General features: G+C 46.8%; 1 protein-coding gene and 1 long non-coding RNA gene across 6 annotated transcripts in view; one reads left to right on the forward strand and one right to left on the reverse strand.

Moving 5' to 3' along the window:
• The window catches only part of LOC120986717 (phospholipid scramblase 3-like), a 37,526-nt gene extending 34,233 nt beyond the window's left edge, over positions 1 to 3,293 (forward strand). Inside the window, exon 7 of the mRNA XM_040415424.1 lies at positions 451 to 3,293. Within this exon, the coding sequence (XP_040271358.1) occupies positions 451 to 489 (39 nt within the window). The 3' untranslated portion in view covers positions 490 to 3,293. The remainder of the gene's footprint in view (positions 1 to 450) is intronic.
• Positions 2,097 to 27,737, reverse strand: LOC120986723. 5 transcript variants are annotated; one of them, XR_005775763.1, is made up of 7 exons: positions 27,715 to 27,737; positions 26,367 to 26,408; positions 25,646 to 25,696; positions 6,092 to 6,424; positions 5,878 to 6,029; positions 5,111 to 5,846; positions 2,097 to 4,634 (listed from the first exon to the last, which is right to left on the reverse strand). It is a non-coding gene; the product is annotated as an uncharacterized LOC120986723 (long non-coding RNA). The 5 variants fall into 5 exon arrangements; XR_005775762.1 differs by lacking the exon at positions 26,367 to 26,408 and adding an exon at positions 26,879 to 26,903 and having other exon boundaries at positions 25,646 to 25,686; XR_005775765.1 differs by lacking the exons at positions 26,367 to 26,408; positions 27,715 to 27,737 and adding an exon at positions 26,687 to 26,727 and having other exon boundaries at positions 25,646 to 25,676.
• Positions 27,738 to 27,750: the final 13 nt, after the last annotated feature.

A 27,750-nucleotide genomic window follows, 5' to 3' on the forward strand; every position in this document is an offset into this window, starting at 1 on the left:
GGTAAGTGACAGGCAAGAGGGGACAGGTGAGAGACATGAGAGAGAGGGGCAAGAGAGGCGTGAGAGAGGGGTGAGAGAGCGTCAAAAGAGGGGTAAGTGACAGCAAGAGGAGACAGGTGAGAGACATGAAAGAGAGGGGCAAGGGAGGCGTGAGAGAGGGGTGAGAGAGCGTCAAAAGAGGGGTAAGTGACAGGCAAGAGGGGACAGGTGAGAGACATGAGAGGGGCAAGGGAGGCGTGAGAGAGGGGTGAGAGAGCGGCAAAAGAGTGGAGCATGAGGAACAAGGGAGGCGTGAGTGAGGGGCGAGATAGTGGAAAATCTGCGGAAAGAGAGGGGTGGGTGATGAGGAAGAGAAGGACAACACTGTGACTGCCCTTCATAATGGCTGTGTGCCTCAGGATAGGCGGCATTCCCTGTCAAGTCACCGCTGATCTTCTTTTTACATTACAGGATCTATTGCAGCACGAAAGGAACAGAAAATCTAACTGAGCCCTGAGTGTACGGGGAGCGCTGCGCAGGACGTGGACAAAGAGATTTATACATTCCCCCCAGTATATATTGTCCGCCCCCCTTGTGGGATCCCCTCGCTCCATGAGACTTGTATACACCTCCTCCACCAGGTGGTAGCCTCTACCCGGGGTATACACCTTGTGTCATCAGTCTATGACTATATACAGAATAATCCTTCCCGCTGTCACCTCCTGTCCATGTGACCTGTAGTTTACACCTCCCCCACTAGGTGGTAGCCTCTACCCGGGGTATACACCTTGTGTCATCAGTCTATGACTATATACAGAATAATCCTTCCCGCTGTCACCTCCTGTCCATGTGACCTGTAGTTTACACCTCCTCCACTAGGTGGTAGCCTCTACCCGGGGTATACACCGTGTGTCATCAGTCTATGACTATATACAGAATAATCCTTCCCGCTGTCACCTCCCTGTCCATGTGACCTGTAGTTTACACCTCCCCCACTAGGTGGTAGCCTCTACCCGGGGTATACACCGTGTGTCATCAGTCTATGACTATATACAGAATATTCCTTCCCGCTGTCACCTCCTGTCCATGTGACCTGTAGTTTACACCTCCTCCACTAGGTGGTAGCCTCTACCCGGGGTATACACCGTGTGTCATCAGTCTATGACTATATACAGAATAATCCTTCCCGCTGTCACCTCCCTGTCCATGTGACCTGTAGTTTACACCTCCTCCACCAGGTGGTAGCCTCTACCCGGGGTATACACCGTGTGTCATCAGTCTATGACTATATACAGAATATTCCTTCCCGCTGTCACCTCCTGTCCATGTGACCTGTAGTTTACACCTCCCCCACTAGGTGGTAGCCTCTACCCGGGGTATACACCGTGTGTCATCAGTCTATGACTATATACAGAATAATCCTTCCCGCTGTCACCTCCTGTCCATGTGACCTGTAGTTTACACCTCCTCCACCAGGTGGTAGCCTCTACCCGGGGTATACACCGTGTGTCATCAGTCTATGACTATATACAGAATATTCCTTCCCGCTGTCACCTCCTGTCCATGTGACCTGTAGTTTACACCTCCCCCACTAGGTGGTAGCCTCTACCCGGGGTATACACCGTGTGTCATCAGTCTATGACTATATACAGAATAATCCTTCCCGCTGTCACCTCCTGTCCATGTGACCTGTAGTTTACACCTCCCCCACTAGGTGGTAGCCTCTACCCGGGGTATACACCGTGTGTCATCAGTCTATGACTATATACAGAATATTCCTTCCCGCTGTCACCTCCCTGTCCATGTGACCTGTAGTTTACACCTCCCCCACTAGGTGGTAGCCTCTACCCGGGGTATACACCTTGTGTCATCAGTCTATGACTATATACAGAATAATCCTTCCCGCTGTCACCTCCTGTCCATGTGACCTGTAGTTTACACCTCCTCCACTAGGTGGTAGCCTCTACCCGGGGTATACACCGTGTGTCATCAGTCTATGACTATATACAGAATAATCCTTCCCGCTGTCACCTCCCTGTCCATGTGACCTGTAGTTTACACCTCCCCCACTAGGTGGTAGCCTCTACCCGGGGTATACACCGTGTGTCATCAGTCTATGACTATATACAGAATATTCCTTCCCGCTGTCACCTCCTGTCCATGTGACCTGTAGTTTACACCTCCCCCACTAGGTGGTAGCCTCTACCCGGGGTATACACCGTGTGTCATCAGTCTATGACTATATACAGAATAATCCTTCCCGCTGTCACCTCCTGTCCATGTGACCTGTAGTTTACACCTCCTCCACTAGGTGGTAGCCTCTACCCGGGGTATACACCGTGTGTCATCAGTCTATGACTATATACAGAATATTCCTTCCCGCTGTCACCTCCTGTCCATGTGACCTGTAGTTTACACCTCCTCCACTAGGTGGTAGCCTCTACCCGGGGTATACACCTTGTGTCATCAGTCTATGACTATATACAGAATAATCCTTCCCGCTGTCACCTCCTGTCCATGTGACCTGTAGTTTACACCTCCTCCACTAGGTGGTAGCCTCTACCCGGGGTATACACCGTGTGTCATCAGTCTATGACTATATACAGAATATTCCTTCCCGCTGTCACCTCCTGTCCATGTGACCTGTAGTTTACACCTCCCCCACTAGGTGGTAGCCTCTACCCGGGGTATACACCGTGTGTCACCAGTCTATGACTATATACAGAATATTCCTTCCCGCTGTCACCTCCTGTCCATGTGACCTGTAGTTTACACCTCCCCCACTAGGTGGTAGCCTCTACCCGGGGTATACACCTTGTGTCATCAGTCTATGACTATATACAGAATAATCCTTCCCGCTGTCACCTCCTGTCCATGTGACCTGTAGTTTACACCTCCTCCACTAGGTGGTAGCCTCTACCCGGGGTATACACCGTGTGTCATCAGTCTATGACTATATACAGAATAATCCTTCCCGCTGTCACCTCCCTGTCCATGTGACCTGTAGTTTACACCTCCCCCACTAGGTGGTAGCCTCTACCCGGGGTATACACCGTGTGTCATCAGTCTATGACTATATACAGAATAATCCTTCCCGCTGTCACCTCCTGTCCATGTGACCTGTAGTTTACACCTCCTCCACCAGGTGGTAGCCTCTACCCGGGGTATACACCGTGTGTCATCAGTCTATGACTATATACAGAATAATCCTTCCCGCTGTCACCTCCTGTCCATGTGACCTGTAGTTTACACCTCCTCCACTAGGTGGTAGCCTCTACCCGGGGTATACACCGTGTGTCATCAGTCTATGACTATATACAGAATATTCCTTCCCGCTGTCACCTCCCTGTCCATGTGACCTGTAGTTTACACCTCCTCCACCAGGTGGTAGCCTCTACCCGGGGTATACACCTTGTGTCATCAGTCTATGACTATATACAGAATAATCCTTCCCGCTGTCACCTCCTGTCCATGTGACCTGTAGTTTACACCTCCCCCACTAGGTGGTAGCCTCTACCCGGGGTATACACCTTGTGTCATCAGTCTATGACTATATACAGAATAATCCTTCCCGCTGTCACCTCCTGTCCATGTGACCTGTAGTTTACACCTCCTCCACTAGGTGGTAGCCTCTACCCGGGGTATACACCGTGTGTCATCAGTCTATGAGTATATACAGAATAATCCTTCCCGCTGTCACCTCCCTGTCCATGTGACCTGTAGTTTACACCTCCTCCACTAGGTGGTAGCCTCTACCCGGGGTATACACCGTGTGTCATCAGTCTATGAGTATATACAGAATAATCCTTCCCGCTGTCACCTCCTGTCCATGTGACCTGTAGTTTACACCTCCTCCACTAGGTGGTAGCCTCTACCCGGGGTATACACCTTGTGTCATCAGTCTATGACTATATACAGAATATTCCTTCCCGCTGTCACCTCCTGTCCATGTGACCTGTAGTTTACACCTCCTCCACTAGGTGGTAGCCTCTACCCGGGGTATACACCGTGTGTCACCAGTCTATGACTATATACAGAATATTCCTTCCCGCTGTCACCTCCTGTCCATGTGACCTGTAGTTTACACCTCCCCCACTAGGTGGTAGCCTCTACCCGGGGTATACACCTTGTGTCATCAGTCTATGACTATATACAGAATAATCCTTCCCGCTGTCACCTCCTGTCCATGTGACCTGTAGTTTACACCTCCTCCACTAGGTGGTAGCCTCTACCCGGGGTATACACCGTGTGTCATCAGTCTATGACTATATACAGAATAATCCTTCCCGCTGTCACCTCCCTGTCCATGTGACCTGTAGTTTACACCTCCCCCACTAGGTGGTAGCCTCTACCCGGGGTATACACCGTGTGTCATCAGTCTATGACTATATACAGAATATTCCTTCCCGCTGTCACCTCCCTGTCCATGTGACCTGTAGTTTACACCTCCTCCACTAGGTGGTAGCCTCTACCCGGGGTATACACTGTGTGTCATCAGTCTATGACTATATACAGAATAATCCTTCCCGCTGTCACCTCCTGTCCATGTGACCTGTAGTTTACACCTCCCCCACTAGGTGGTAGCCTCTACCTGGGGTATACACCGTGTGTCATCAGTCTATGACTATATACAGAATATTCCTTCCCGCTGTCACCTCCTGTCCATGAGACTTGTATACACCTCCTCCACTAGGTGGTAGCCTCTACCCGGGGTATACACCGTGTGTCATCAGTCTATGACTATATACAGAATAATCCTTCCCGCTGTCACCTCCCTGTCCATGTGACCTGTAGTTTACACCTCCCCCACTAGGTGGTAGCCTCTACCCGGGGTATACACCGTGTGTCATCAGTCTATGACTATATACAGAATATTCCTTCCCGCTGTCACCTCCCTGTCCATGTGACCTGTAGTTTACACCTCCTCCACTAGGTGGTAGCCTCTACCCGGGGTATACACCGTGTGTCATCAGTCTATGACTATATACAGAATATTCCTTCCCGCTGTCACCTCCCTGGCCATGTGACCTGTAGTTTACACCTCCCCCACTAGGTGGTAGCCTCTACCCGGGGTATACACCGTGTGTCATCAGTCTATGAGTATATACAGAATAATCCTTCCCGCTGTCACCTCCTGTCCATGTGACCTGTAGTTTACACCTCCTCCACCAGGTGGTAGCTTCCATTTGTGGTAATCGGGCTTCGGCTTTAGACTTCCGGATACGCCGATATGTGGCGTTCTATAGCATAATGTGACTAGACGTAACTTCCGATTTATTCTGCCATTCTCAGATCAGATGTAGCACATAGGTGCCTTATGGGGGCGTCACATGATCCCCTCCTAAGACATGAACTAAACAGGGACATTTGTACATGTGATTGTATGACGGATGTTACACGGAGTCTGTTATTGGGGGTTCTGGTTACACATTGGGGACCCGTGACCGAGTCAATAACCCAATGTGGAAGAAGATCTGTTCTGTCTCATCAGTCAGGGCAGAGAACCATCTCTCAGGTCAGTAGATATCTTACTGTTAGGAAAGAGCAGATCAAGACCTGCACCCAACCGTATACCACCCCTCATGACCTGCACCCATTTGTATACCACCCCTCATGACCTGCACCCAATCGTATACCACCCCTCAAGACCTGCACTCATCTATATACCACGCCCAAAGACCCGCACCCAACTGTATTCCACCCCTCATGACCTGCAACCAACCATATACCACCCTTTAAGACCTGCACCCAACTGTATTCCACCCCTCATGACCTGCACCCAACCATATACCACCCCTCAAGACCTGCACCCAACCGTATACCACCCCTCAAGACCTGCTCTTAACCGTATTCCACCCCCTCAAGACCTGCACTCATCTATATACCACCCCCCAAGACCTGCACTCCACCATATACCCATCAAAAGCTGCACTCAACCGTATACCACCCCTCACGACCTGCACTCAACCGTATACCACCCCTCACGACCTGCACTCAACCGTATACCACCCCTCACGACCTGCACTCAACCGTATACCACCCCTCACGACCTACACTCAACCTTATACCACCCCTCAAGACTTGTACTCAACCGTATACCACCCATTGAGACCTGCACTCAACCGTATACCACCCCTCAAGACCTGCACTCTACCGTATACCACCCCTCAAGACCTGCACTCAACCGTATACCACCCCTCACGACCTGCACTCAACCGTATACCACCCCTCATGACCTGCACCCAACCGTATACCACCCTTCAAGACCTGTACTCAACCGTATACCACCCTTCAAGACCTGCACCCAACCGTATACCACCCTTCAAGACCTGCACCCAACCGTATACCATCCCTCAAGTCCTGCACCCAATCGTGTATCACCCATCAAGACCTGTACTCATCTACATACGACCCCCAAGACTTGCACCCAACGACCCCTCACAACCTGCACACAAATGTATACCACCCCTCTCAACCTGCATCTAACCAAATGTAACGCCCCAGAGTGGCATTACCACCTCTTACACCCCTCTACTATCTCTTATGGTTGATTTATTTCCTGGTCCTGCATAATGTGTATTTGTATTTCTGATTTTGTGACTGTTAACATGTAATGTACCTGGTCCACCAGCAGATGGCGGCAATAATGTCAGAGCTACCTAGCCTAGAGTGGAACCTTCTCTAGAGAGGGAGGAGTTTAGTTAGAAAGGTCAGTCTAGCCTACCCCTTCTAGGGGACATGTTGTGTCTAGCTTCCTCCCCTGCCTGGGGAAGGCAGCAGGCCCTCGTCCCTCCTGGACGAGTCCTGCAGAAGAGAGTTTAGAGTACCCCCTCCTAGGGGAAGTCTGTGTGCCAGCTAGCAGAGCCCTGTCTGCTCTGCTGGAACAACAGAAAAGAGCAAAGAGCCTCAGAAGCCATGAGGAAAGGTTCCCTGGATAAAGATATAGATAAAGAGAAAGACAGAGTCAGACTACAGAAAGCTAAGTTCAGCAGAAAGGAAAAGTTTCTATTTAATCCTGATAGCACAGCAGGGCTAAAGAGTGACAGATGTAGCAGAGCTGAATGTGTTTGCCTGCCATAATTTAAGCCAAAGCCTGCTGGCAACCAAGATAAATTTGGGAGATTGTTCTCTGATGCAAGTTCATTCAAGTAAAGCTGTTTTCAACTTTAATACAAGTCTGGACTCATTTCATTTCTTCATCCCCTTCAACAACCCCCCTTTTTTCCTGCAACGGATGACCACGCCTAGAGTTCCAGCGTATCCCGGTAGGAGCACCGTGACACGTGCACAGCCACATTCAAAGGGACATTATGGGCTAACCTTACACCACTCTGGCATTCCTACACCTGGGTACCACCATCTATTTAGGGGGACTCCGTCCCTCGTTGAGATGCAACTGGTGTCACAACAAAAACTGTTATAACACCATAAAGGGACCCCTAGCGCCGTCGGAGCTCGTTGCGCGTATACCACCCCTGGCAAAGGTACCTGGCAGAGGTACTGGTGCTGGGACTGAAAGAAGTGATCCTCTCTTTGGTAGGGGTGGATCAGTCGGGTTTTATGCTGTGGAAATACTACTGATATAAACCTGAGACGTTTATATACTAACCTCCAGGTTCATCATGATAATAGGGGCTTAAGGGTCCTAGCGTCACTGGGTAATACAAAAGCATTTGACTGGAGTGGGATTTCATGTGGGCTACACTTGAACGGATGCGCTTCCCCCAAAACTTCCTTTGCTGGTTGCAACTACTTTATAAGTCCCCTACAGCTAGGGTCAAGATAAATGGGTATGTCTCTGACTCCTTTCCCCTGGGCAGGGGCACCAGGGTTGTCCACCTTTCCCCTTACTCTTTGCACTGGTAATGGAGCCCTTGTCCTTGCAGCCAGCCAGTACCGCAGGGGCAACACGTGAGGTGCATGGTGGGCCGATGAGGGGCCAAATAATAACACACAGTTCATCAGTTTACTCACGGTTAGCATGAAGCCTCCCTGGGCTGGCAGCACAGTGTTGAGGTGGACAGCACGAAATCCTCCGGGGCACGCTCTGTGGTAGGAAGCATCAGCCAAGATGGAGGTTGAGGTGCCCTTGGTGGCAGTGGTGTTTAGGGTGCTTGTGGCGGCTGGGTCCTTTTATGGTATTTGTCGTGATGCCAGTACCGTTAATGGTGGTACAACCAGTGGTAAGAACGAAGTAGACAGTGGTAGGGTACAACTCACATCTTTTACTGATGTTGGTTCCAGTTGCGGCATATACATCCAGACAGAATACAGTCTTTTGCAATTTAGAGGAATTCTGTTGAGCCACTGTTAATAAGTTTGGCTGGATTTAGCTTAGCTTGAAGGTTCTGTAGAAGTATTTCTGGTAGGTGACTTTGCTTCAGGTCCCTAGTAAACCAGAGTTATTTGGTGAGGTTGCCTGTGGCTAAAGTATCCTTCACCTGGATTCCCAACGGTCTTTTATGCCTGGATAGTGGCTTTTATCCTTTTGGATTTCTTTAGTCTTTTCTTTCTTTTGTCGCTTCCTGGACTAGACTTTTATCTGAGCAGAAGTGCTAGATCTGCACTCTCTCAACACTAACAACCAACTGACCTTTCACTATCCTCCTCCCACTAGGCCTGACCTAAGTATATGACCTAAGTGCTATCCCCATCTAGTGGTGGGATGTATAAATTACACCAAGCCAGCCTATGAACAGGGATACAACAGGTGTTGTAGTAAAAAATAACATGCAATATGAAAATGCAGTTTTAAAGCTATTTTGCAGTTCCCACGTGTTCTGAGTGGGACGCTGCATACCCCCATGGTAAAATATGAGTCGACCTTGACACATTCTTGACTCGATTTTGTATCTTCCTGTAAGATATAAGAAGGGGAAAAGCATGCATGCATAGGAAATAATACCATAACCTCATTCTTGTACTTCTTGTACTTGTAAGTAAAATGGGTTAGGCAAGCATATCTCAGGCAACAACGAAATGTGACAAATTGGGTAACAATTTTTCCTCTGGTGATGTATTGAAAAACCAGAATAGTCCATAATGATAAAGAAAAACAAAAATAACATCTCAGGAGGCTCACAGGGTATGAGTCCGTTCCCTGGGCACAGGGAAAATGTCAAAAGTAGCATATCACGGAGGCTCAGGTGCGTGAAAGTCTATCTCTGGGTGCAGGCTTGAACGTTGCAAAACAGATGAAAGGTAAATAGTCCCTTGAAAAGTCCTTTAAGGAAATAGAACATGGTAAACGTAGGTCAGTCTCTTTCTTGATCTCTGGAACTCCAGACAAGGTAAGGATATACTCAACGTTGAATTGGCAGAGCTGGAAGTTGTCTTCTCGGCTGCTGGGGCAGGAAATCTCTGTAACGGACAGGTGGTTGTCCTCTTGTAATCCTGTCGGATCTACGAAGCGGCTGAGACTCTGCAGGCCTTGTTTCAAGGGAGCTTCGTGTTTCCTGAGCTGCAGTAATTACAACTTCTGGTTGAAGTGTTGTGGTGTTGGTTTTAGCAGGCACTAAGATGTTGAGCCAGGTCGTTAAGAACCATTGTAACGGATCAGAGTCTAATAACGTTTTTCCCAAAGACTGTATTGGTTCCTCTAATTCAGACGATTTTTCAGGTTCTGGCTCTATGGATTGAATTTCCTCTTGAAGAGCTTCTTCTTGAAGAGTTTCTTCTGGAGCATCTTCTTTGAGACACAATTTATGGCGATTTCGATGCACTACACGTGACTTGTCCTCTCGGGTAATCTCATAAGTATCAGTCTCTGGATTGAGAATAGCAGTAATGGTGTAAAGTTCTCTCTCCCATTTGCTATCTAGTTTGCTGGTACGATGGTTGTTTTTTAACCACACACGATCACCAACTTTGAGAGGTTCTGGTTTGGCAGATTGGTTATAATCTCTCTGTTGTTTTTCATGGGCATGTCCCATGCGTTGTTGAACAATTTCTTGTGCATCAATCAAACGTCTTTGGTGTTCAGTCACCCAATCAGTTTTTGGTAGAGGGTTGATTGCATCAGGCACTTGTACGCCCAAAGTGTGGTCAGCAGGTAATGTACCTTGTCGGCCAAACATAAGGTAGTAGGGTGTATACCCAGTAGAACAATGAATAGTGTTATTGTAGGTATACATCAGCTGAGGCAATAGAGTAGGCCAATCATTTCTGGTAGCTGGTGGGACTGCTCTTAACATCTCAATTAGGATTTGGTTCATCTTTTCACAAAGCCCATTCCCTTGGGGATGATATGCTGTGGTCCTGATTTTCTGACAGTTGTGAAAGGTACACAGTTCTTTAAAGAGTTGCGACTCAAAGGCAGATCCCTGATCTGTAAGGATTCTCTCTGGACATCCATACGGCAACAAGAAATGTTTCGAGAAAGCATCTGCAGTTGTTTTAGTGGTCAAGTCCTTGACAGGCACGGCTACAACAGATTTAGTGTAATGATCAATGATGTTCATAGCGTATGTGTAACCTGAGCGACTTGGTTCCAGCTTCACATGGTCAATTGCAACTATTTCTAACGGTGTTCTGCTTACGATGGGATGTAAGTGCAGCGTCCCACTACGTGTGTGTGGGCACTGCTTAAAGGCACTTTTTACATTTGAAACTGTATTATGTTGTATTGTATGACTTTGTACTATTATATCTGCAAAATCCCTGTTACCAGGCAGATTAGGTGTAATTTATACATCCCACCACTAGATGGGGATAGAGCTTAGGTCATATATATACCTAGGTCAGGCCTAGTTAGTCAGTTGAGACCAGAGTTCAGATTAGTGGAGACAGGTCAGTGTGGAGGTCAGTACTTAATAGACTGATGCTGAGAGTGAGAGAGTGCAGATCTAGCACTTCTGCCCTAAGGGACAAGAGAAAAAGGACTTCTATACATCCAAAGGATAAAAGCCACAAATCAGGCATCAAAGACCTTTGGGATACTCAGGTGAAGGATACCATAGCCTCCGGCAACCTCACCCAAAATTGCACTGATATCGAAAATAACCCACTGCCACTGAAAAGCCTAGAAACAGTGGATTTGCAGAATTACCTCTGTACCATCCAGAGACTGTATTCTGTACGGCTGCAACCAAAGTCATCAACAGTAAAAGTTGTGAGTTGCATCTCACCACTGTCTACCTCATTATTACCACTACTGGTTGTACCACCATTAAAGGTACTGGCGGCATGACAAAAACCATCAAGGGACTCAGCCGTCACAAGCACCCTAAGCACCCCTAACATCACGTGCACCTCAACCACCATCTTGGCTGATGCTTCCTACCACAGAGCGTGCCCCGGAGGATTTCGTGCTGTCCACCTCAACACTGTGCTGCCGGCCCAGGGAGGCTTTCTGCTAACCATGAGTAAACTGATGATCTGTGTTATTACTGGCCCTCATCGGCCCACCATGCACCTCACGTGTGGCCACTGTGGTTCTGGCTGGCTGCATATCTCTTCTTGGCGTCACGAACAGGATATTTACCCATGCGCCATATTTGAGAGACTGTCGCATGTGAATAAGCCCCTTTATTTGATTGAAAGACTTTTGCTTAGTGTGCGCTGTTTTGGGCTACAGAACTGTTTGAACTGCTTGAAAAGTATATGGAGGAGCTATACTAGTCCCCAGCATAAAAATCGCAGTGTTAAAAGTGAGAAGATCCAACATTTGTGTGCCACTATAACTGCTTGCTGTCAGTGAATAGACTGTTCATATGCACTTAAGATGGCCGCCGGAGCTCTTGTTTAAAAAGAAATACTGCGCCATCACTGTGGACAAGTTGGCGACACCCCCTGAAGAGCGGGAAAATATTGTGCCGCCCCTCTATGCAAACTGTCTGGTCAAAGCCCGTCCTACCTTTACTGCGTCACGTCTGAGAGGCCGGCCCTGTATGCGAGCGCAGCGCCGCCTCCTCTGTCTGTAGCCACATCAAAGGGAGACGCCGCGCACGGGAGGAGAGTGTGACGTGCGTGTATCCCAAAATATCGCGAGATCTCACCCAGGCGAGCTACCGGAGCGGATCGCATTGCCTGCCGTCCCCCAAATAGAGCGCACAGTCTGTGAGTACTCCGATTTGCCCCACTAAGCTAAAGGGAGCACCGCTAGCCAGGAGCGCTACCAGAAGCTTAAGTAATTAGGGCTCTTTCACACTTGCGTTGTCCGGATCCGTCGTGCACTCCATTTGCCGGAATTACACTCCGGATCCGGAAAAATGCAAGTGTACTGAAAGCATTTGAAGACGGAACCGTCTTCCAAATGCGTTCAGTGTTACTATGGCACCCAGGACGCTATTAAAGTCCTGGTTGCCATAGTAGGAGCGGGGAGCGGGGGAGCGGTATACTTACAGTCCGTGCGGCTCCAGGGGCGCTCCAGAGTGACGTCAGAGCGCACCATGCGCATGGATGACGTGATCCATGCGACACGTCATCCATGCGCGTGGGGCGCCCTGACGTCACTCTGGAGCGCCCGGGGAGCCGCACGGACGGTAAGTACACTGCTCCCCCGCTCCCCGCTACACTTTACCATGGCTGCCAGGACTTTAGCGTCCCGGCAGCCATGGTAACCATTCAGAAAAAGCTAAATGTCGGCTCCGGCAATGCGCCGAAACGACGTTTAGCTTAAGGCCGGATCCGGATCAATGCCTTCCAATGGGCATTAATTCCGGATCCGGCCTTGCGGCAAGTGTTCCAGGTTTTTGGCCGGAGCAAAAAGCGCAGCATGCTGCGGTATTTCCTCCGGCCAAAAAACGTTCCGGTCCGGAACTGAAGACATCCTGATGCATCCTGAACGGATTTCTCTCCATTCAGAATGCATTAGGATAAAACTGATCAGGATTCTTCCGGCATAGAGCCCCGACGACGGAACTCTATGCCGGAACAGAACAACGCAAGTGTGAAAGAGCCCTAAGCACTGCCTGAGTATTGCATTCAGCCGGTATCAAGTATTTAAAGGGCCATACACTGCAAAATAGCTGTCGCCCATAGCAACGCCATATAAAAAGTATCTACAGCCACAATTGACTTACTTAACTATAATTCACCTGTTGTCACCATGTCTGTGCAAGAAGATAACGTGCAGTCTGACCTCCGCGGACCCCCTGCGGCAGCCGGTCTCAGCGCAATACTAACTGCTGCAGCACCAAGCGTAATGCCTTTAACCATGCCTTATTATTTTGGGGCCCCTGGTTCCCACAGTATTCTGGAGAGGTTCATACTTTAAGGGACTTTAAAGAGAAATTGCTTGCTGTGTTCAGGTTGTTCCCTGTATCCCCAGAACAGCAGATGGAGATTCTTCTTGGAAGGAGCTGCTCTCAGAGAAGTAAAATCCTGGCCAAGCTCAGAAAGGAGGACACTGGAGCAGATATTTGAACGTCTCTGCACCACCTTTGAACACATGACCGTGTCAGAGGTCAAGATGAGGTTCTTCAGCAAGAAACAGCAATCGGGTGAGTCACTCAGAGACTTTGCATTATCTTTGCAGGAAGCTGTTGTCCAAGTAGACCCCGCGAGGCAGAGAATCAGGACAAAACCCTGAAAGAGCAGTTTATTGAAGGTGTCAATACAGACAATCTAAAGAGCCAGCTAAGGATGTTATCCGCCCAGCATCCAAGTGCTGCCTTCTTAGACTTCAAAGAACTAGCTATCAGTATACTGGGAAAAAGTCCACCGACAGAACCCGTTGGATCCGCTGTAGTGCCAGTAGCACAGCCGTTCACCCCTGTAAAACCTTTACCTGTCGTCAGTCAGGCAACCCAAGCCCAAATTCCTGACACAGTTGCTGCCCTCACTGAGCAAGTCCAATTCCTGACTAAAAGTCTGGAGAAAGTTCACAAAAAATTGGAACAATGGGAAAAGCCACTATTACTGGAGGATGAGAAACCTGTGTCCAGAAGGCTCTTCTCTCCTGATTATAAAGAGACTTATTCCAGAAATTCGGGCGGACGCCCACCTGACCGCACTAGTACCCCCAGGCGGCCTATCTGCACATACTGTCACAAGCCAGGCCATACTGAAGCCACCAGCTGGCAGTTAAACGGGCGACCCCCAAGGTCAAGGACCACCCCTCGGGAGGTAGATCAATAGGTCCAGAAGATCCCTTTTGGATGCCAAGATATGTAGGATCCCGTCCAGAAGTGACACTTCAAATAAATGGAGTTCCTTTTGTTGCCCTAGTTGACACAGGATCCCAAGTCACCACCATCCAACAATCTGCATTTGAAAAATACTGGGACCAAAATCAGCTTACCCAGCCCCCAGAATCCTGGCTGAGTCTCATAGCCAGTAACAGCAAACCGGTACCAATACTGGGTTACTGGGAACCTACCATCCAAGTAGGAGGAACTATCCTATCCCAACAAGGCATTATTGTAGTACCAGTCAAAGAAAACAACAACAACCCTCCAATAGTCCTAGGAATGAATGTCCTCAGGAATTGTTATGTTGAAATGCTGGAAGCCTTGCACCAGTCACTGCCTACTGCTTCTTTAGTTTCTAAGAAGGTGATCCAACAAACCATCCGTGTACTAAATGTGCAAAAGAGATTCGACCAATGAAAAAGGAGAAATCTGCTGTGTCCGCATCCGAAATAATCAACCTGTGATTCTCAAGCCCAACACCGAAACTCTCTTGTGGTGCCGAGCTGTAGTCAGAATTCAAGGTCAAGATTACCAAGCCTTGGTAGAGCCCGTCGTCTTGGAGGACTATCCTCTAGTTAGAGCTGCAAGTAACCGTCTCTGAAGGTAAAGTGCCTATTCGTCTCCTCAACTTGAGTGATCATAGTGTAACATTAACAAAATACCGTCCCATTGCACAGCTGATCCAAGTTACATTTCAAGATGTCATCAGCGTGACTACAGATCTCAAGAAACAACACCCACAGGACCAAAATTTATAACACCCCCTGGTGGAAAGAACTTCATGTGGGAGATGCTTCTACACCAGAACACCAATTGGAAGGAGTATTGCAAGTCGTGAAGGAGCCTCACCGTGCCTTCAGTAAGCATTCTACAGATTATGGGGAAGTGGACATCATAAAACACTCCATCCCGACAGGTTCACACCCACCGAGCAAGGAAAGGTATCGGCCTATACCACCTACTATGTACCAATCTGTCAAGCAAATGATTCAAGAGATGAAAGACTCAAATATCATCAAAGACAGCCATAGTCCATGGTCCATGGCAACATCAGATTCTGTGTGGACTACAGAAAAATCAACCAAATTACTCACAAAGATGCTTACCCTTTACCACGCATAGAGGAATCCTTGACAGCTTTAGGATCTTCAGCCTATTTCTCTACTCTTGATTTAACCAGTGGATACTGGCAAGTACCCATGGCACCTGAAGATCGTGAGAAGACTGCATTCACTACCCCTATGGGCCTATTTGAGTTCAACTGCATGCCCTTTGGACTTTGCAATGCGCCTGGAACTTTTCAGAGATTAATGGAGCGTTTTCTGGGCCACAAAAATTTTGAAACTGTCCTGCTGTACTTAGATGATGTCATCATCTACTCCAAATCTTATGAAGATCACTTGAAACATCTGGCCGAAGTTTTTCAAGCTCTCATTAAGCATGGACTAAAAGTCAAACCACCGAAGTGTCATCTACTGAAGCCAGAAGTTAAATACTTAGGGCATATCGTCCGCTCTGAAGGTGTTAAACCGGATTCAGAGAAGATAGCCGCAGTCAGAAATTGGCCTACCCCTCCTACGGTGAAAGAAGTGAGAAGTTTCCTCAGTTTCGCAGGATATTACAGACGCTTTATTCCTCACTTTGCCCAAATTGCAGAGCCAATATTGGAACTTTTGAGAGGGCATCCTAAAAGGTATCAGAAATCTCCAATACCCGTTGAATGGAACACTGAAAGAGAAATTGCCTTCCAGCTCCTGAAGAAGAAGTTAACAGAACCACCAATCTTAGGCTATCCGGATTACCAACAGCCATTTCATCTTTACACAGATGTCAGTAAGAAAGGCCTGGGAGCTGTCTTGTCACAAATACAAGAAGGTAAAGAAAGAGTAATTTCCTACGCTAGTAGATCTCTTAGAGGTACTGAAAGAAACGACCAAAACTACAGTTCCTTCAAATTGGAATTTCTCGCACTCGTGTGGGCTGTCACAGAAAAATTTCAAGATTATCTTGCCGCAACACCCTTCGTGGCCTTCACACATAACAACCCGCTAGCGCATCTTAACACCGCCAAGTTAGGAGCGTTGGAGCAAAGATGGGCCTCAGGCCTTGCTAACTACAATTTTACCGTAAAGTACAGAACAGGAAAAGCAAACGAAAATGCGGATGCATTATCCCGTCTGCCGACCAAAGAAGACCCTGCAGCGTCCCACTACGTGTGTGTGGGCACTGCTTAAAAGCACTTTTTTACCTTGTCAACAGTACTAGGTTGTAATGTATGGTTTTGTATTTATGTATCTGCAAAATCCCAGTTACCAGGCAGATTAGGTGTAATTTATACATCCCACCACTAGATGGGGATATAACTTAGGTCTTATATATACCTAGTTCAGGCCTAGTTAGTCAGATGACAGTTGGGGACAGAGACAGGTCAGTGTGGAGATCAGTAATTAGACTGATGCTGAGAAAGTGAAAAGGTGCAGATCCAGCACTTCAGCTCTGAGGAAAAGTTTTAGTCCAGCAGGGGACAAAAGGACAGACTTATATACATCCAAAGGATAAAAGCCGCAAACCAGGCATAAAGGACCTTTGGGATACTCAGGTGAAGGATACCATAGCCTCCGGCAACCTCACCCAGAATTGCACTGATATTGAAAATAACCCACTGCTCCAAACTAAAAACCTTGCCATCAAGAGACTGCATACTTGTACCGCTGCAACCAAAGACATCAAAAGTAAAAGTTGTGAGTTGCATTTCACCACTGTCTACCTCATTATTACCACTATTGGTTGTACCACCATTAACAGTACTGGCGTCACGACAAATACCATCAAGGGACTCAGCCGCCATAAGCACCCTAAGCACCCCTAACATCAAGGGCACCTCAACCACCATCTTGGCTGATGCTTCCTACCACAGAGCGTGCCCCGGAGGATTTCGTGCTGTCCACCTCAACACTGTGCTGCCGGCCCAGGGAGGCTTTCTGCTAACCGTGAGTAAACTGATGAACTGTGTGTTATTACTTGGCCCCTCATCGGCCCACCGTGCACCTCACGTGTTGCCCCTGCGCTACTGGCTGGCTGCAACCCTATTTTACAAGAAGATGTTTGGGAAGAGGTAGAAATGCCATCCTTCTACAACAACTTTGCCTACCAAGACATCATCACTGTCAAAGGGAAAAAGGTTTTCTACCTTCAACAAGTGGATCCAAAATCCCATGTAGACAAAGAAAGATGGATCAAGCTACAAGAGGAAAGTAGAGTGTTAGGAGAACTGCAAGATTTCTTCACCAGTGGAAGAACCCCTGAAAGAATCCGCAGGAAGAATGCTGATCTAGAGTTTTCAAAACTATGGAGACACAGAAAACACCTCTTTCTACAAAAGGGCCTACTATTAAGAAGAACTTTAGACCCCATTACATGGGATCGTCTGTATCAAATCCTAATACCACGCCGTGATGCAAGAATCATTCTGGAGATGTATCATGATCAATCAGGACACTTTGGCGTGCAGAAAACAGAAGCCACCATCCGTAGAAGATTCTATTGGATCGGGATGAGAGAAGACATTGAAAAATGGTGTTGAGAATGTTCCACCTGTGCTGTTGGAAGAAATGAGAAAAATGACCAAAACCCCCCATTGCGAGCAGAACACCGCTGGAAATAGTAGCAATTGACCATGTGAAGTTGGAACCAAGCCGCTCAGGTTACACATATGCTATGACCATCATTGACCACTACACTAAATTTGTTGTAGCCGTGCCTGTCAAAGACTTGACCGCAAGACAGCAGCTCGTTGTCTAGTCTCCCGAGCCTGAAAAAGACCCGAACCACCACGGGTCTCTGATTTGTATGTCAGGGTAATGGAGGTCCGAACAATGGAGTACTCCACTGCTATGTTTCAGGACAAAATGGCACTCTTCAACGCCATATGGGACATATGGGATACTTATTGGGCCACTAGGCAACCTTGAAGATCTCTGGTGAAAGGATTGTTCCCTCCCCCCTTCCTCACACCCTTTTTCTTTTTTCTATGTCTTTGTCCATGTCATTTGTCATGTCTGCTGGTTATTTGTTGGGTTGGGTATTACTGGTTGAGAAACTTTGGGCCTTAGGGTCCTTATGGCTATCTCGCTTCTACCTGATGTTTCTTTGTTTAAGATATATTGCACAGCAGTTCTTTCTCGGGCTGGTTACAGATAGACGCAGTCTCAGTTAGTTCAATTCAATGCTTTATTTTTGTTCGGTCTTCAATGCTTCATCACTGAATATTATCAAGTGTTACATATGCCCATCCAATATGTATGTGATGTATTTTGTGTATTATCCTTTCCTTGAACTTCTGTGCACTATGCTATTGTAAAAGTGTATTCACCTTTCTGTTTTATACCATAATAAACATACAATTATAAAAATAAAAAAAAGACTTGACCGCAAAAACAACTGCAGATGCTTTCTGGAAACATTTCCATTAACCAAACCCTAATTGAGATGTTAAGAGCAGTCCCACCTGCTACAAGAAATGATTGGCCTACTCTACTGCCTCAGCTGATGTATACCAACAACAACACTATTCATTGTTCCACTGGGTATACACCCTATTATCTTATGTTTGGCCGACAAGGTACATTACCTGCTGACCGCACTTTGGGCGTACAAGTGCCTGATGCAATCAACCCCCTACCAAAAACTGATTGGGTGACTGAACACCAAAGGCGTTTGATTGATGCGCAAGAGATTGTTCAACAACGCATGGGACATGCCCATGAAAAACAACAGAAGGACGATAACCAATCTGCCAAGGCAGAACCTCTCAAAATTGGTGATCGTGTCTGGTTAAAAAATAACCATCGTACCAGCAAACTAGATAGCAAATGGGAGAGAGAACTTTACACCATTACTGCTATTCTCAATCCAGAAACTGATACGTATGAGATTACCCAAGAAGACAAATCCCGGGTAGTACATAGAAATCATCTAAAATTGTGTCTTAAAGAAGACACTCCAGTAGAAACTTTGCAAGAAGAAGCTGTTCAAGAAGAAATTCAACCCATTGAGCCAGAACTGGAAAAAACAACTGAGCCAGAGGGACCAATACAGTCCTTGGGAAAAACATAATTAGCCTCTGATCCTTTGCAATGGTTCTTAACTCCATGGCTCAACATCTTAGTGCCAGCTAAAACCAACACCCCAACACTTCAACCAGAAGCTGAAGTTACTGCAGCTCAGGAAACCTCAAATTCCCCGGAACCAAGGTCTGAAGAGTCTCAGCCGCTTTGTAGATCTGAAAGGAGTACAAGAGGACAACCACCAGTCCGTTACGGAGATTTCCTGCTCCAGCAGCCGAGAAGTTAATTTACGGCTATGTTAATTCAACATTGAGGACACCCTTAACTTATCTGGAGTTCCAGCGATCCAGAAAAAGGACTAATCTACAGTTATCTTGTTCCATTCTCCTTAAAGGACTTTTTAAGGGACTATTTGCTCGTTTGCAACATTCAAGTCCACACCCGGAGATAGACTTTCACGTTCCTGATCCTCCGTGATATTCCATTTTGACATTTACTTAAGCCCAGGGAACGGACTCATACCCTGTGAGCCTCCTGAGATGTTTATTTTTGTTTCTCTTCATCATTATGGACAATTTTGGTTTCCGGTACATCAACAGTCTTCAGAGAGAGAAAAAATATGTTACCCCATTTGTCACATTTCGTTGTTGCCTGAGATATGCTTGCCTAACCCATTTTATTTATAGGTACAAGAAGTACAAAAATGGAAGTTATGGCGTTATTTTCCTATGCATGCATGCTTTTCCCTTTTTTATATTTTACAGGAAGATCCAACATCGAGTCAAGAATGTGTCGAGGTCGACTTACATTTTACCATGGGGGTATGCAGCGTCCCACTACGTGTGTGTGGGCACTGCTTAAAAGCACTTTTTACATTTGAAACTGTATTATGCTGTATTGTATGACTTTGTACTATTATATCTGCAAAATCCCTGTTACCAGGCAGATTAGGTGTAATTTATACATCCCATCACTAGATGGGGATAGAGCTTAGGTCATATATATATACCTAGGTCAGGCCTAGTTAGTCAGTTGAGACCAGAGTTCAGATTAGTGGAGACAGGTCAGTGTGGAGATCAGTACTTAATAGACTGATACTGAGAGTGAAAGAGTGCAGATCCAGCACTTCTGCCCTAATGAAAGTTTAGTCCAGAAAGGGACAAGAGAAAAAGGACTTATATACATCCAAAGGATAAAAGCCACAAATCAGGCATCGAAGACCTTTGGGATACTCAGGTGAAGGATACCATAGCCTCCGGCAACCTCACCCAAAATTGCACTGATATCGAAAATAACCCACTGCTCCAAACTAAAACCTGAAAAGCCTAGAAACAGTGGATTCGCAGAATCAACTCTGTAACATCAAGAGACTGCATTTTTGTACTGCTGCAACCAAAGTCATCAACAGTAAAAGTTGTGAGTTGCATCTTACCACTGTCTACCTTCTTATTACCACTATTGGTTGTACCATCATTAACAGTACTGGCGTCACGACAAAAACCATCAAGGGACTCATCCGCAACAAGCACACTAAGCACCCCTAACATCAAGGGCATCTCAACCACCATGGCTAATGCTTCCCTACACAGAGCGTGCCCCGGAGGATTTCGTGCTGTCCACCTCAAGGGAGGCTTTCTGCTAACCATGAGTAAACTGATGAACTGTGTGTTATTATTTGGCCCCTCATCGGTCCACCGTGCACCTCACGTGTTGCCCCTGCGCTACTGGCTGGCTGCATAAGGGTGCTTTTTGGTCATGTTTTTCGTTTCTTCCAACAGCACAGGTGGAACATTCTCGACACCATTTTTCAATGTCTCCTCTCATCCCGATACAATAGAATCTTCTACGGATGGTGGCTTCTGTTTTCTGCACGCCAAAGTGTCCTGATTGATCATGGTACATCTCAAGAATTATTCTTGCATCTCGGCGTGGTATCAAGATTTGATACAGACGATCCCAGGTAATTGGATCTAAAGTCCTTCTTAAGAGTAGGCCCTTCTGTAGAAAGAGGTGTTTTCTGTGTCTCCATAATTTTGACAATTCTGGATCAGCATTTCTCCTGCGGATTCTTTCTGGTGTTCTTCCACTGGTGAAGAAATCTTGCAGTTCACCTAACACTTTGCTTTCATTTTGCAGCTTGATCCATCTTTCTTTGTCCACTTGAGATTTTGGATCCACTTGTTGTTGAAGGTTAAGGACCTTTTTCCCTTTAATGGTGATAATGTCTTGGTGAGCAAAATTTTTATAGAATGATGGCATCTCTACCTTTTCCCAAACATCTTCTTGTGAAGTAGGATCTTCTTAGGTTGGCAGACGGGCTAAAGCATCCGCATTTTCATTTGCTTTTCCTGTCCTGTATTTTACGGTGAAATTATAGTTAGCCAGGCGTGAGGCCCACCTTTGTTCTAATGCTCCCAACTTGCTGGTGTTAAGATGCGCTAGCGGGTTGTTATGTGTGAAGGCCACGAAGGGTGTTGCGGCAAGGTAATCTTTAAATTTTTCTGTAACATCCCACACGTGTGCGAGGAATTCCAATTTGAAGGAACTATAGTTTTGGTTGTTTCCTTCAGTGCCTCTAAGAGATCTACTAGCGTAGGAAATGACTCTTTCTTTACCTTCTTGTATTTGTGACAAGACAGCTCCCAGACCTTTCTTACTGGCATCTGTGTAAAGATTAAATGGCTGTTGGTAATCCGGATATCCTAAGATTGGTGGTTCTGTTAACTTCTTCTTCAGGAGCTGGAAGGCAATTTCTCTTTCAGTGTTCCATTCAACGGGTATTGGAGATTTCTGATACCTTTTAGGATGTCCTCTCAGAAGTTCTAATATTAGCTCTGCAATTTGGGCAAAGTGAGGAATGAAGCGTCTGTAGTATCCTGCGAAACTGAGGAAACTTCTCACTTCTTTCACCATACTAGGAGTAGGCTAATTTCGGACTGCGGCTATCTTTTCTGGATCCGGTTTAACACCTTCAGAGCTGACAATATGCCCTAAGTATTTAACTTCTGGCTTCAGTAGATAACACTTAGATGGTTTGACTTTGAGTCCATGTTTAATGAGAACTTGAAAAACTTCGGCCAGATGTTTCAAGTAATCTTCATAAGATTTGGAGTAGATGACATCGTCTAAGTACAACAGGACAGTTTCAAAATTTTTGTGGCCCAGACAACGCTCCATTAATCTTTGAAAAGTTCCAGGCGCATTGCAAAGTCCAAAAGGCATGCAGTTGAACTCAAATAGGCCCATAGGGGTGGTAAATGCAGTCTTCTCGCGATTTTCTGGTGCCATGGGTACTTGCCAGTATCCACTGGTTAAATCAAGAGTAGAGAAATAGGCTGAAGATCCTAAAGCTGTCAAGGATTCCTCTATGCGTGGTAAAGGGTAAGCATCCTTGTGAGTGATTTGGTTGATTTTTCTGTAGTCCACACAGAATCTGATGTTACCGTCTTTTTTACGGACAAGGACTAGTGGTGCAGCCCACAGGCTATGGCTGTCTTTGATGATATTGGAGTCTTTCATCTCCTGGATCATTTGCTTTACGGATTGGTACATAGTTGGTGGTATAGGCCGATACCTTTCCTTGATCGGTGGGTGTGAACCTGTGGGGATGGAGTGTTTAATGATATCTACTTCTCCATAGTCTGTAGAATGCTTACTGAAGGCACGGTGATGCTCCTTCACGATTTTCAGTACTCCTTCCAAATGGTGTTCTGGTGTTCAAGCATCTCCCACATGAAGTTCTTTCCACCAGGGGGTGCTTAAACTTTGGTCCTGTGGGTGTTGTTTCTTAGTAAGCTGCTCTTTGGTATCTGTAGCCACGCTGATGACATCTTGAAATGTAACTTGGATCAGCTGTGCAATGGGACGGTACTTTGTTAATGTTACACTGTGATCACTCAAATTTAGGAGTCGAATTGGCACTTTACCTTCAGAGACGGTTACCAGGCTTCTTGCAGCTCTAACTAGAGGATGGTCTTCCAAAACAACCGGCTCTACCAGGGCTTGGTAGTCTTGACCTTGAATTCCGACTACAGCTCGGCACCACAAGAGGGTTTCGGTGTTGGGCTTGAGAATCACAGGTTGATTATCTCGGATGCGGACACAGCAGAGTTCTCCTTTTTCGTTGGCGAATCTCTGTTGCGCATTTAGTACACGGATGGTTTGTTGGATCACCTTCTTAGCAGAAGAGACAGTAGGCACTGACTGGTGCAAAGCTTCCAGCATTTCAACATAACAGTTCCTGAGGACATTCATTCCCAGGACTATTGGAGGGTTATTGTTATTTTCTCTGACTTGTACCACGATAATGCCTTGTTGGGATAGTGTAGTTCCTCCTACTTGAATGGTAGGTTCCCAATAACCAAGTATTGGTATGGGTTTGCCGTTACTAGCTATGAGACTCAGCCATGAGTCTGGGGGCTGGGTAAGCTGATTTTGGTCTCAGTACTTTTCAAATGCCGTTTGTTGAATGGTAGTGACTTGGGATCCTGTGTCAACTAGGGCAACGAAAGGAACTCCATTTATTTGAAGTGTCACTTCTGGACGGGATCTTACGTATCTTGGCATCCAATAGGGATCTTCTGGACCTATTGATTTACCTCCCGAGGGGTGGTCCTTGGCCTCGGGGTTGCCCGTTTAACTGCCAGCACATTGCTTCAGTGTGGCCTGGCTTGTGACAGTATGTACAGATAGGCCGTCTGGGGGTACTAGTGCGGTCAGGTGGGCGTCCGCCTGAATTTCTGGAATAAGTCTCTTTGTAATCTGGATAGAAGAGCCTTCTGGACACAGGTTTCTCATCCTCCAGAAACAATGGTTTTTCCCACTGTTTCAACTTTTGGTGGACTTTCTCCAGACTTTGTCAGGAATTGGACTTGCTCAGTAAGGGCAGCAACTGCGTCAGGAATTGGTGCTTGAGTTGCCTGACTGACGACAGGTAAAGGTTTTACAGGGGTGACCAGCTGTGTTGCTGGCACTGCAGCGGATCCAACTGGTTCTGGTGGTGGACTTTTTCCCAGTATACTGATAGCTAATTATTTAAAGTATAAGAAAGCAGCACTTGGATGCTGGGCGGCTAACATCCTTAGCTGGCTCTTTAGATTGTCTGTATTGACACCTTCAATAAACTGCTCTTTCAGGGTTTTGTCCTGATTCTCTGCCTCACGAGGGTCTACTTGGACAACAGCTTCCTGCAAAGATAATGCAAAGTCTCTGAGTGACTCACCCGATTGCTGTTTCTTGCTGAAGAACCTCATCTTGACCTTGGACACGGTTCTGGGTTCAAAGGTGGTGCAGAGACGTTCAAATATCTGCTCCAGTGTCCTCCTTTCTGAGCTTGGCCAGGATTTCACTTCTCTGAGAGCAGCTCCTTCCAATTGCGCAAGAAGAATCTCCATCTGTTGTTCTGGAGATACACGGTCTAAACTCCAGGTTGTAGAACAGTTTGGGAATTGTTATCTATAGGGAGGCCACAATGTTCTACCAGCTCAATGTAGTTCCCACAATGGAGTATATTACTAGGAAAATTGAGGCATGGGAGAACCTGCCGCTGACTCTGATAGGCCGTGTCACTGTTATAAAGTTGGTCCTCCTACCCAAGTTGTTATATCTTTATAGGGCGGCACCACGAGCGCTACCGAAGAGACACTTTATACTCATGGATGAGGTGTTTACTCCCTTTCGACCCTTCAGGTGCCGTATATACGGGGGAACCTGGCGCTCAAGGATGGTGGGGAGAGGTGGTGGCCGTGTTTACCGTTATGGAGGAATAAGGATTCGCCTGAACTGTTCTCTCTAGCAGACTTTGAATTTTGGCCCCAGAAAGGCTTGCGATATCTCACACAACTGTATGACAAGGGTTGGTTCTGGTCATTTAATAGTCTGAAACACTGTCTGTATAGATACTTCCAGCTCAGACATGTCCGCTCTGCACAATTTGGTAAAGGTCCGCTGAGACTGGAGTGTGGCCCTATAGTGGAGTCGGTGAGACGACTTCAATTAGCCAAGCCGGAGTCCACTTTGTATGTGACATTAATGGAGGAGCAAGGTTCTCCGCTTGACAAGTCCTTTACCAGATGGAAACACATTGTAGAAGCCTCCCATGTGAGAGAACTAAGCCACACGTGGAGAGCCATGGTTGTTGGTGCCAGAGACCAACTCTTACAGTTGACATGGTTACATAGGGTGTACTATACGCCTGGCAGATTATGAGATCTATAAGACCTGCACCCAATCATATACCACCCCTTAAGACCTTCACCCAACAGTATACCACCCCTTAATACCTGCACCCAACCGTATAAAGCCCCTTAAGACCTTCACCCAACCGTATACCATCCCTCAAGACCTGTACCCTACCGGATACCATCCCTCAAAAGCTGAACTCAACCATATACCACCCCTCAAGACCTGCCCCCAACCGTATAACACCTCTCAAGACCTGGACCCAAATGTATACCACCCCCTCAAGACCTGCACTCAACCGTATACCACCCCTCAAGACCTGCACCCAACTGTATACCACTCAAAAGCTGCACTCAACCATACACCACCCCTCAAAGCCTGCACTCAACAGTATCCCACCTCTCAAGACTTGAACCCAACCGTATACCACCCCCCCAAGACCTGCACCCAATTGTATACCACCCCCCAAGACCTTCATTCAACAGTATACCTATCCTTTAATACCTGCACCCAATCATATACTACCCCTTAAGACCTGCACCCAAACATATACCATTTCTCAAGACCTGTACACATCTATATACCACCCCTTAAGACCTGCACCCAACCATATACCACCCCTCAAGAGCTGCACCCAACCATATACCCCCCAAGACCTGCACCCAACAGTATACCCCCCAAAACCTGCACCCAACCATATACCACTCCTCAAGACCTGTACCAAACCACTTACTACCCGTCAAGACCTGTATTCAACCGTTTACCAATCCTCAAGACCTACACCCAACTGTATACCAACCCTAAAAGACCTTCACCCAACCGTATACCACCCCTCAATACCTGTACCCAACCGTATACCACCCCTCAAGACCTGCACTCAACTGTATACCCCTCAAAAGCTGCACTCAAACATACACCACCTCTCAAGACTTGCACACAACCGTATACTACCCCCCAAGACCTGCACTCACATGTATAACACCCATAAATATCTTCACTCAACTGTAACCCCCCCAAGACCTGCACCCAACCATATACCACTCATCAAGACCTGGACCCAAATGTATACCGCCCCTCAAGATCTGCACTCAACAGTATACCACACCTTAAGACCTTCATTCAACAGTATACCAGCCCTCACGACCTGCACTCAACCATATACCACCCCCCAAGACCTGCACCCAATCGTATACCACCCCCAAGACCTTCATTCAACAGTATAACTACCCTTCAAGACCTGTACCCAACTGTATACCACCCCTCAAGACCTGCCCGAACCGTATACCACCCCTTAAGACCTGTATCCAACCATTTACCAATCCTCAAGACCTGCACACAACCGTATACCACCCCTCAAGACCAGCACCCAACCATATACCACCCCTCAAGACCAGTACCAAATCATATACCACTCCTCAATACCTGTACCCAACCGTATACCACTCCGCAATACATGTACCGAACCGTATACCACCTCTTTAGACCTGCACCCAACCGTATACCACTCCTTAAGACCTGTACCCAACTGTATACCACCCATCAAGACCTGTACCCAACCATATACCTACCCCTCAAGACCTGTATCCAACCGTATACCACCCCTTTAATACCTGCACCCAACCGTATACCATAGAAACCTAGAATGTGTCGGCAGATAAGAACCATTTGGCCCATCTAGTCTGCCCAATATACTGAATCCTATGAATAGTCCCTGGCCCTATCTTATATGAAGGATGGCCTTATGCCTATCCCATGCATGCTTAACCCCTTCACTGTATTTGCAGCTACCACTTCTGCAGGAAGGCTATTCCATGCATCCACTACTCTCTCAGTAAAGTAATACTTCCTGATATTACTTTTAACCCTTTGCCGCTCTAATTTAACACTATGTCCTCTTGTAGCAGTTTTTCTTCTTGTAAATCTTCTCTCCTCTTTCACCTTGTTGATTCCCTTTATGTATTTAGCAGTTTCTCTCATCTCCCCTCTGTCTCTTCTTTCTTCCAAGCTATACATATTAAGGTCCTTTAACCTTTCCTGGTAAGTTTTATCCTGCAATCCATGTACTAGTTTAGTAGCTCTTCTCTGAACTCTCTCTAGAGTATCTATATCCTTCTGGAGATATGGCCTCCAGTACTGCGCACAATACTCCAAGTGAGGTCTCACCAGTGTTCTGTACAGCGGCATAAGCACTTCACTCTTTCTACTGCTTATACCTCTCCCTATACATCCAAGCATTCTGCTGGCATTTCGTGCTGCCCTATTACATTGTCTTCCCACCTTTAAGTCTTCTGAAATAATTACTCCTAAATCCCTTTCCTCAGATACTGAGGTCAGGACTGTGTCAATACCCTCAATACCTGCACCCAACCGTATACCACCCCTTTAATACCTGC

This window comes from Bufo bufo, chromosome 1, assembly GCF_905171765.1.
Source record: "Bufo bufo chromosome 1, aBufBuf1.1, whole genome shotgun sequence".
In the NCBI taxonomy this organism is placed as follows: domain Eukaryota; kingdom Metazoa; phylum Chordata; class Amphibia; order Anura; family Bufonidae; genus Bufo; species Bufo bufo.